Consider the following 12,352-nt stretch of genomic DNA (forward strand, 5'->3'; position numbering starts at 1 on the left):
TACTTATTTAATTAATGATATTATTTGCATATTAGGATGAATTTTGAGAAATAATTGAATTTTGAAAAAGTTTCAAATTTAAATCTTTGAAAATCTTAATTTTTCAAACTTATAATTAACTATTCTGTCGAATTAATTTTTTTTTTAAATTTTAATTGAATGTTTTTTAAACTTATTTGGATTTCTTATTTTTTAATTTATTTTTTTTTTTGAAGAATTTCCGAATAATCGAAATTTGTATAAATTGAATTTTAAGTAAATGATTTTGAAAATTCTTACAGAACTTTTTCGAAAATTATTAAAAATAATTGATTTAAAGAAGAATTATAGTTAAAAATTCTTGAAAATATTAGACTATTTTTTAAAGTCAGAGAAAAAGTCAAAATTCTATTTGGAAATGAGGGACAAACAAAATCAATTTTTTGTGGCAACCCTGCGTTAAAAAGAATTATTATACTTGCCGCCAACGTAGTTCATCTTGAGACAGCTAATTATACTCTCTCTCTTTCTCTCTCTATAGAAAGTTACAGAATCTTATACATTTGTAGAGAATATCCAATTAAATTCGAAATTTCCTTATAATTTTCTTTTTCTCCGCATCCTAACAGTATAAGATTTTCCCCAATTAAAAGAATAAAAAAATAATAATTAAACGAGGTGAAGGCTTTTTTTTCCTTGTGGGGAGAAAAAAATACAAACTATATAATTTTTCACTCTATTCTGCCTGTTGAAATGGAAACTAAAAATTCACAGAGTCTAGAATCTAAATTGCGATTAAGTGATGTCACGCAAGCCTTGAAGCAGTTTGTAGAACACATCATTGGTTGCGTTAATCTCTACCCATTTTGTTAGTAATCAGTAACACCTCTAATCTGGTGCAGGTGCTCATCAATCGTTTAGGAATCTCGTGACTTGTTAATGCAAATGCCACTCTCCATCACCATTTTTATTTGTCAACGAGAATAAAAATGAGATTCAGATAATATGCATCTGATATGAAAATTATCATTATTATATTAGTTCACTCAAAAAAAAAACTAGTAGATTTGACTACTTTTTAACTACCCTGAGTGATTCAATAGGTCCTCAACTGAATTTAAAAATTTATATTTACTACCGAAAGTAGTAAAAAGAACTAAGAATTTAGTTGATGTAATTAGATTTTGTAGTTGTTTTTGCAATTTAACTACTTTTTTTAGTTATATAAACTATTATTCTTCAACTATATTCAAAGTAGTAAAATCAACTACACAAAAATTGTTAGTAAAACTAAAAAAGTAATTAATTTGACAACTTTCAACTCAACTAGGTAATAGTAGTTAAAGATTTCGACCGAATTTTTTTCAGTGTTGTTTTGCATTATAAAATTAATAAATGAAGAAATAAATATTATGGCAGTTAAGTAATAATTTTATTGCATTACTGCTCAATTGCTTGCTGTAAAGAATATTTTTACAGTATTTTTTTATTCTTAATTTTATTTTAATTTTTTAATAAAAATATAATTAAATTTTTTAAAATAATAATTTTTTACCTAATAAAAACATAATTTCATTTTTTAATAATAATTTGTTAATAAAAATATGATTTCATTTTTTAATAATAGTTTTTTAATAAAAATATAATTAAAAATAAAATTAACAATAAAAAAACTGTAAAAATATTTTTTACAGCAAGCAATTGAGCAGTAATGTAATATATTTCAAATTACATTTTTAATAAAAAATATAATTTAAAATAAAATTAATACATAAATAATTAGACTGGAAAAAATTTATTTGATTGAAATAATTGATTTCTTGTCTATTGTGAAATAAATATTTACTTATAATTTTTATTTGAAACAATTAAACGGTATTTGCTTAAACTACTGAAATTATTGGTTCAAATATACAATTTATTTCATTTAAATCAAAATTGTTTGATTCAAGTAAATTTTTATTTGACAATAGACAAATAATCGGTTTTTGAAACAGATAAATGTTTTTCAGTGTTAAAATTATTGTAACTTATAATTTTATTATTCGTTTTATTATTTTAAATTCTATTTTTATTGTTGGTTTAAAAATTTTAAAGTATGTTTTCATTATTAATATTATTTTCAAAAAATTATTTTTATTATTAATTTTATTATTTTATATTATATTTACTTTATTTATTTTTATTTATTATTTATTATTGTACACTTATAAAGAAAAATTGTTTCCTACGATTTTTTTCTGTTATTGATTACAACTCAATTGCAAAAATACTAAAATCTCGAATGTAATATGACAAGTGATTTTTTCAAAAAGAATTGAATTGTCAGGAAATTTATTTCTGGATTTTTTGAATTATTAAATGTAATTGATTTCATACTTCGCACTCGTTACTAAATAAAGCATCAAAAAATATCTCTAAGGCTGAAAAAAGGAGCAAAAAAGGGGCCAAAAAAAAGGTATGGAATAATTCATATTGACGAATAAAAATCTTGTTAAAATTTACAAAAAAAAATGACAAATTAGATTTATAGAGAAATATTGAATACAAAAAATACAAACTGTGATTTTATCAATATTTTACTTAAATAGAAAATTTTTTCTTTTCACTGATTCCTGAAAATTAAAATTGCAGAGATCACTGATTTTCACACCTTTTTACCTTTTTTGAATTTTTTCATCGATTTCACTTACAAGCCTCGGACTCACGCGTCTATTGATATTTTTTGACACTTTTCTCACCCCATACAAATATTTAGCTAATCTTAATTTTAGTTTGCTTTTAATAATAATTACAGTTTTTTTTAATCTTAATTTTAATTTCTTTTTTTATCTTAATATAAATTTGTTTTTAATTTGAAAACTTTTTAAAAGTAATAAAATTCTTTGCAAAAATTCAATTATGTATAAAATTTTTGTTAAATTTCAATTATCATTATAAATAATAAAATTCTTCTCTAAAATTCAATTATTATCAAAAATTTAAATAAAGTTCTTGGCAAAATTTCAATTACTTTCAAAAATTTTCCTCAATTCAATGATTTTTAATATCTATTATTTTAATAAAATTGTTTGAAAGAATTGAATTATTTAAAAAAATTTTTTGCGAAAATCCTTGTCAAAAGTTCAATTATTTTCAAAAATAATAGAAATTTTACAGTAATTCTATTATTTACAAAACTTTTTGTAAATTTCTTCGCAATAATTCAATTATTTTCTTCAATAATAAAATTATTTTTAGTAATTTAATTATTTTTATGAATGATAAAACTTATTGCAGAATTTCAATTATTTTTATTACAATTTTAATCGAATTCCTTGAAAAATGTAATTATTCATAAAAATTTTATTAAAATTTGTCAAAAGAATTCAATTATTTTATTATTTATAGAGAACAATTGAATTCTTCTGAAAAATTTTATTACAACTTGAAAAAATAATTGAATTCCTAATCAAAATTTTTGTATTTTTAAAAATAACTAAATTCCTTCCAAGAATTTCACTATTTATAAAAATATCTGAAATCCTATCAAAAATTTTGTTATTTTATAATTGAATTCTTGTAAATAATTTTATAATTTATGAAAATAATTGAATTCCTGCGAATAATTTTATTATTTTTGAAAATAATTGAATTCCAGAGGAAAATTTTACTATTTTTGAAAATAATTGAATTTTTTTTTGAAGAATTTAATTGGAATTTCTAAAAATAATTGAATTATTTCAAAAAATTTGATAAATTATGAGAATAATTGGATTTTTTTATAATTTTTGACAATAATTGAATTTTCTATCTTGATACAAATATCAAAATTCTTCTCAGACATTCAATTATTTTTAGGAATTTCAATTAAATTTCAAAAATTAAATTAAATTAAATTTCAAAATTTCAATTATTTTCAAAAATTCCTCTCAATTCACTGATTTTTAATATCTACTATTTTAATAAAATTTTCGAAAGGAAATCAATTATTTAAAAAAAAATTTGGTAAAATTTTACTTAAACATTCAATTATTTAAAATAGAATATGCATGAATATTTTCAAAAAATATAAATAATAAAATTATTTTTAGGAATTTAATTATTTTTATAAATAATAAAACTCATTGCAGAATTTCAATTATTTTTAATACAATTCCGGCGCAAAGTTTTATTATTTTTGAAAATAATTGAATTCTTCAGGAGTGTTTTACTATTTATGGAATTAATCTGAGAATCTCGTATTAATGTATATCACTACGATTAATTGACTATTATTAATTAAATATTTAATTGAATCAAATAATATTTATTGAATTGTTAATTAAATATTTAATTGAATCAAGTAATATTTATTGTTGTCAATTAAATAGTATTTGCTTCAAATACTGAAATTATTGGTTCAAATATGAATTGAACCATTTAATTGACTCCAATAAATATTATTTAATTCAAGTAAATATTTAATTTAGTCAATTAATCGGTTATTTGAATAAAATAAAGTATTCTTTCAGTGTAGAAAGCTCTAAAAAAGGGACCTAAAATATTTTGAATTGATTCAAGGATTGAACTATTACATTGATAATTAATCATAGGAGTAAATAAATAAAATTTTGTGAATAATCAGAATTCAGAATATTCGAATGACTTTGTTTTCGCTTTTTTACTGAATTCTTTCTATCACTTTGTTAGTTGGAAAGTCGAATGAGAATGTGGTGTAGTCCCCATTAAACGAATGAATCCATTTTTATTCTTCCTCTATTTTCTTCATGGTTCGTACGTTCCTGGCGGTCTGTCGTTAAGGTTACGAATACACGCGAGCAAGGATTTTCTCTACTCTAGTATGAAGTCGCGTAAAAGTATTGGTGTGTGCGTAAAACGGTAATTAAGGTAACTGGTTACAACCAAAAACACAATCAGTCGGCGCCAGTACGAGCGTGTCTTGTGCTGCCTCGTCGTATAAGCACCCGCTTTAATTTAGCTATTTTATTCTCGCAATTAAGTCACAGTTCACGGTAATTACGCTTTTGGACGAAGCTCCAAATGATGTCTATTTAAAGTTACGCTTTACTGCTTTTTTCGCCCTATCGAGAACTTCTCCACTTTTTCTTATCAGTGAAGCAATATAATTTGTCTGTTCTAGTCTCTTTCTCTCTCTTTATTTTTTTATGTATATTCTCAACAAAATTGTCGAGGGGAATATTTAAAAAAAAATTGCCATATTTTTCTTAGAAAGAAACTAGACTACTTTTTTTTTAGAGGAAAAAATAATTTTTCTTTTAGAGAAAAATGCAAAAATAGGTGAGGAAAAAACAATTTTTTTTTTAGAGAAAAATGCAAAAAAAAGGTGAAAGAAAAAGAAAAATGAAAAAGTGATATAGGCACATTTAATATTAAGTTGAGATTGCATGAAATTGTTTTGATGATCCTGCTTGTTAATGTAATTAGAGTCGATCAGAAGCATTATGTAAGGTATAGACTACACGCTGGAGAATGCTTATCCTGTTTGTAGCATGCTTGCACGAATTCCTAGTTAGCTTCTCATTATCCTTAATCTTCTTATGTTTGGTTATGCATCTAATGAGATTTACACATCACGTTGTTATTACCCAGTATACGATGGTTCCAATGATTCAGATTGATGTACCAATTCATTATGTTTAACTTAAAATTTAACGAGCGGCGAAAATTATTCATCGTCATAAAAAAAATTCATTTTAATCCTGAAACTAAATTATTTTTTAAAAAAGACAATCATAATTATTATAATTTATAAAAGAATTTTATTCTAATAATTTTAATTACAATTAAAAATGATGGATTTATAAAATAATTTTATAGTTAAAAAAGCTAAAAAAATTAAATTTTCGAGAAGTTAGAATTTAGAAATGATTGCAAAAATTCAATTATTTTCAAAAGTAATAAAATTTTTCAAAAAAATTCAATTATATGTTCAAAAAAAAAAAATTTTTTTTAATTGACGTCAAAATTTCAATTATCTTTTTAAATAATAAAATTTTTCTCCAAAATCTTCAACTATGTTCAAAAATTAAAAAAAAATTCTAGTTAAAATTTTAATTATCTTTATAAATAATAAAATTCTTCTCTAAAATTCAATTATGTTCAAAAAATTCTGTTTAAAACTTCAATTATCTTTTTAAATCCTAAAATTCTTCTCTAAAAAGAATTATTTTCATAAATAGTAAAATTAAAGGAATTAAATTATTTTTATAAATAATAAAATTCTTCTCAAACATTCAATTATTTTCAAAAATTTTTTTAAATTCTTGGTAAAATTCCAAAAATTTTCTTCAAACATTTAGGAAAATAATAAAATTTAGGCGATAAATTTGGTTAAAGTTAATTAATTAATTTTAATTAAAGTTTTATTAAAGTTCTTACTAATAATTGAATTTCTGACTAAAATTTTATTAGGTACCTGCTTTTAAAAATAATTAAATTTCAGATAAAAATTTTATAACAGTTATAAAAAATAATCGAAATCTATTGAAAAATTATATTACATATTGAAACAATTGAATTGTATTTTGAAGATTTTTAATGGAAATTTTTTAAAATAATTGAATTTCCCGCTTGAAGTTTTACTATTTTTGAACATAATTGAATTCTTGCGAAGAATATTATTATTTATAAAAATAATTAAATTCAATAGTAAAATATTTTTACAATTATTGAAAATAATTGAATTTTTCCAAAGAATTTTACTATTTATACACAATAATTGAATTCTTCTAAAGAATTTTATTGCAACTTTAAAAAATAATTGAATTCCTGTGAAGAATTATTAATTATGAAAATAATTTATTTTTTTGAAAAGAATTCTATAGTAATTTTTAAAAATAACTAAATTCCTGATCAAAATCTTAATATTCATAAAAATAATTGAAATCTTATAAAAAATTTTGTTATTTTATAATATTATAATTGAATTCCTGTGAATAATTTCATAATTTATAAAAATAATTGAATTTTTGCGAATAATTTTATTATTTTTTCAAATAATTAAATTCCTGAGGAGAATTTTACTATTTATGAAAATAATTAATTTTTTTGTAAAGAACTGTATTGCAGTTTTTGAAAATAATTCAATTCCTTGTCTTGATAATTATCAACATTTTTCCTAGACATTTAATTATTTTCAAAAATATTAAAAATATTCGCAAAAATTAAATTATTTTCATAAATTATGAAATTATTCACAGGAATTCAATTATAAAATAACAAAATTTTTCTTAATATTTCAATTATTTTTATGAATAATAAGATTTTGATCAGGAATTTAGTTATTTTTAAAAATTGTATTAAAATTCTTCTCAAAAAATCAATTATCTTCATAATTAACAATTCTTCTCAGAAATTAAATTATTTTCTAAAGTTGGAATAAAATTCTTCAGAAGAATTCAATTATTTTGTAAGAACAGTAAAATTATTTGTAGAAATATAATTATTAAAAAACAAAAAAAAAATTATAGGCAAGAATTTGAGTATTTTCAAAACAAAAAAATTTTCGGTTCGAAAATTCAATTATTTTAAAAAATTGCAATAGAATTCTTGACAAAATTTTAATTTTTTTTCAATATTTACTATTTTAATAAATTTTTCCAAAGGAAATAAATTATTTTAAAGTAAATTTAATAAAATTTGACTCAGACATTTAATTAATTTCGTAAATAACAAAAATTTCACTGGAATTCAATTATTTACAATTTTTTTTTGTAAATTTATCAGCAATAATTCAATTATTTTCACGAATACATTTTTTTACAGAGATTCAATTATTTTTATAAATAATGAATTTTTTTTAGAAATACAATTATTTTCTTAAATAATTAAAATTTATTGCAGAATTTCAATTCTTTTTAATACAATTTAAATCGTATTCCTCCAAAAATGTTAAAATTTTCTTAAAAATTCGTTAACAGAATTCAATTATTTAAAAATTTGTTGATACAATTCTTTGAAAGAATTTAATTTTAAGAAACATTCAAATATTATTCAATAAATTATTTATTTCTTAATGTAAATAATTTAATTCTCGTAGGATTTTCGAATAAAAAGAGATTTAAAAATGAATTTTAGTTAAACTTTCACATAATAATCTTTATTTTTTATAATAAAAATATTCTTATAAATTGTTGAATTGAAAAAAGGTTTGATTTTCAAATTTTTGAAAATCTTCATTTCTATGGAAAAAAATTAATAATAGGTATTATTTAATTCCATTATGATTTTACTAAAAAAAACATAGTAAAGATTAATTGTCCGAAAATTTGAAGCATATTTGAAAAACATTTTTTAACTTATTAAAAAGGAACAATGGGGAAGCAAAAGTGACTTCTGAGTCACCTCAGAAGAATCACCCAATAATTCTAATAATTATAATTATATATTTATAATATTTATAATCTACCATTTTGGTACGAGAAAGTTATTAATAATTAGAAAATAACTGGTTCAAAAATAATAAAAAAGTAAAAAAAGAAAAAAAATAACGAAGAATAAGGCAATTTTGAAGAAGATGGAATTTTAACAGTAGTACCTATATAATACGAAGTCTAGTGTGAATTCATCAAGTAACTGCACAGGTTAGCATAAACTGACTGAAATTGAACAAACACCCAGAACGGTCAGTAGAATCAACGCAATTTCGAGGGTCACTGGACTCAATTATTGACCCTCAATGCTCATTACTATTGCGATAGGTTCGCTTTGACGCTTCATCGTTTTAAACGTGCCATTCAATGTCACATGATGATCATCGCCTACGGAAAATAATGATCGATTTTATAAGCATACTGTGTGTTTGCATTAGTCGTTATAAACAGAGATTTTAAAGCTCGAAAATTTACAAAAGTTACTATACAGTATCGCAGTTAAAATCAAATAATTCCCTTCAATTTCATTCAAGTTCATTTTATCGCATCGTAAATTCGTAATCATTCATTGCCGCTTTGGTATATTAACAATCACTCTATTTATTTTATTATATACTCAATTAATCACTGGAACCATCGATTGTTTTTCATTTTATATTTCATTCAAGTGAAATATTTATTTATTGAATAATTTTATTTTTACAGTATTGGATGTTGAGCAAGACTGGTGAAATTCGAAGGGACGAATCGTGTTTGGATTACAGTGGCACTGACGTAATTCTCTATCCTTGTCATGGTAGCAAAGGCAATCAACAATGGATTTATAATCAACAGGTGATGATCTAATATTTATTCTAAAATTATTATTGGCATTATTTTCATTTCTATTATTTTTATTTTTATTATTATTAAATATTACTATTATTATTGTTATTTTATTATTGTCAGTTTTATTATTATTTTTACTGCCTTAGTTAATGTTTTTATTATTATTATTATTCAGTCCACTGATTGACTTTAAAACTCACTGTAATTTAATTACTTATAACAATTATTACAGTAATTGTTCAAAAATTCAATGATTCTTTTGGAATTTCTGAAATTTAATTCAAAATTTATTTTCTTTGTATAATTTTAGTTCAAGTACATTTTTGTCAGACAGAAATTTGTTAAACTCTTGTAATGTGAAAATAAGTAGTGGAAGTAAATTTTAAATCAGCCCCAACGTTTTAATACACTTGTAATTTAAAAATCAGTAGTTAAAATGAATTTTAAGTCAGCCTCAACTTTTTAATACACTTGTAATTTAAAAATCAGTAGTTAAAGTCAATTTTAAGTCAGCCACAACTTTTTAATACACTTGTTATAAGATTTCTAGACCTTTTTTTTGAATTAAATAAGAAATCAGTGGTTGAAGAAATTTTAGTCAGACGCAATTTTTCTAAACTCTTATAGTAAGAAAATGAGTAGTTGAAGTAAATTTCAAGTCAGACAGAACAGAATTGTGTTGTCTGACCAAAATTTACTTCAACTACTGATTTCTTAATAAAAAGATTATAAGAATATTTTGTCTGACCTAAAATTTACTTGAACTACTAATTTCCACATTACAAGAGTATAGACAACTTGTGTCTGACAGAAATTTACTTAAACTACTAACAATTTAAATTTTTTTAAATTAAAAAGGCCTAGAAATCTTAGATCAGAAACTATTTTTGAAAATCAGTAGTGAAAGTAAATTTGAAGTCAGACACAAGTTTATTTAAACACCTGCACTGAGGTAATAAGTAGTTTACGTAAGTTTTAGTCAGATCAGAAATCAGTGGTTAAAAAAATTATAGTCAGACACAATTTTTCTAAACTCTTAGAATAAGAAAATTAGTAGTATAAGTAAATTTTAAGTCAGACCATCGACTTTTTTTTTCTTTGCATAAATTCAATTATTTTCATAAATTGTAACATTCTTCGTTAGAATTAAATTATTTTTAAAAATAGTACATTTTTTTTAAAAAATTCAATTATTTTTAAACAAAATTTTAATAGCATTTCAAGAACGAATTCAATTATTTTCTAAAATTTTAATAAAATTCAATAATTGAATGTTTAATTTCAATTATTAACAAACACGATTATTTAAAAAACTTGAAAGAAATTGTTCATAAAATTCAATTATTTTTTAAAGTTTTTAATTAAAATTATTTTTAAATAAACTCCATTATTTAAAAAAAATTCAAAGAAATTCTTCAAAAAGAAATTAATGGGAATTTTCAAAAATTTGAACAAAATTCTTTACGAGAATTCAATTCTTTTTCTAAATAATAAAAATAATAAAATAATAAAAGATAATAAAATTCTACTCATAAAATTCAATTATATTTAAAAATTTAAAACAATTCTCGTCAAAATCCCAATTATCTTTATAAATAACAAAATTCTTCCCCAAAAGTTCAATTATTTTCAAAAATGTCAATAAAATTTTTGTTCTAATTTCAATTATTTTCAAAAATTTGTCTCATTTCAATGATTTTCAGTATCTATTATTTTAATAAAATTTCCCAAAAAGAATTTAATTATTCAAAAAAATTTTTAATAAAATTGTACGCAAACATTTAATTATTTTCATAAATAATTAATTTATTTTAAGGAATTCAATTATTTTCATAAAAAATAATTATACTTTCTGGAAAATAATAATTGAATTGAAATGAAGAAAATAATTTTGAATAAGATACAGTAATTAAAATTATTGACAAATAGAATTTATAAACATTTTTTTCCTTTATTTTTAAAAAACTTTGAATTTTATTAAAGCAAAATTGATAATTATTTCCTTAATTTTTCCTTCAAATTATTTTCTTCTGGAAATTTAGAATTTTCTACAAAAATATTAAGGAACGGGAATATGTAAGATTTTTTTTTCTCTGAAGAGAAAAATCATTTTGAAAACAATATTGTTATTGAGAAATAAAAATTATGTACAAAATGGATAAAAAAAAAGAAAGGAGAAAAATTTGCATAATTTAGATCAGTCAAACGAAATTTAATTTGACCAGAAAATTAATAATTAGTTACCATTAGCTATTTCGGTAGTATAATATTACTATTTGAATAGTCTCCACCCTTTAGCAAAAAATCAAAAATTATCAAAAATTCGAAAAACCGAATTTCTTAAAATTCAACATTTTTCTTTCTTTTTTATGGCATTTAGCTTCATTATTTTTGTGCTCTTAAAAAATACTTTACTTATCTAATAGTCTCCAACCTTTGGTAAAAAATCCAAAATTATCCAAAATTTTCAAAATTTCGAAAATTTTGAATTTCTTAAAATTCATCATTTTTCTTTCTTTTTTATGGCATTTAGCTTCATTATTTTTGTGCTCTTCAAAAATACTTTACTTATCTAATAGTCTCCAACCTTTGGTAAAAAATCAAAAATTATAGAAAATTAGCAAAAATTAAAAAAACTGAATTTCTTAAAATTTAACATTTTTCTTTCTTTTTTATGGCATTCAGCTTCATTATTTTTGTCTAATGTAGCAAATTTCATACTGATCTTTAAATAAAAAACTTTAATAACTTTTCCTGTAAAGCTTGCTTAAAGATTAAAAATCACTATTTTTTTAATTTCTTTAGAAAAAAGTTGATCTAAAAAACCGAAAAAAAATTTGAAAATACGTCTTTTTAAAACATTTTATTGTAGAAATGGGTTGTATTTATCCGAAAAAGTTAGCTAAGGATAGTTTTGCATTTATTTTACAAAAAATAAAAAATTTGCATTTTTTGAATTTTTTGGAAAAATGTCATAACTTTCGTTCAAGTTAATATTTTTTAATCGGATAAGACTATGATTTTAAGTTACGTTAATACCTAATAGACTGCTAAGTTTTACTTTAATCGGTTGAACCGTTTTCAAGTGATGCGCGAACAAAGTTTTGCATATAGACAGACAGACAGATAGACAGAAATTTTTTTTTTTTACATTTTTCGAATTCTAATGT

At 21.1% G+C, this 12,352-nt stretch overlaps 1 protein-coding gene across 6 annotated transcripts in view; it reads left to right on the top strand.

Moving 5' to 3' along the window:
* LOC122501314 (putative polypeptide N-acetylgalactosaminyltransferase 9) overlaps positions 1 to 12,352 on the top strand; it is a 266,782-nt gene that overhangs the window by 252,300 nt on the left and 2,130 nt on the right. For all 6 annotated transcript variants that reach the window (XM_043610674.1, XM_043610669.1, XM_043610671.1 and 3 more), the window contains one exon: positions 9,060 to 9,188. In XM_043610674.1, coding sequence (XP_043466609.1) covers positions 9,060 to 9,188 — 129 coding nt within the window. The remainder of the gene's footprint in view (positions 1 to 9,059; positions 9,189 to 12,352) is intronic.

Source organism: Leptopilina heterotoma, unplaced genomic scaffold (genome assembly GCF_015476425.1).
Source record: "Leptopilina heterotoma isolate Lh14 unplaced genomic scaffold, ASM1547642v1 Lhet_209, whole genome shotgun sequence".
Lineage (NCBI taxonomy): Eukaryota > Metazoa > Arthropoda > Insecta > Hymenoptera > Figitidae > Leptopilina > Leptopilina heterotoma.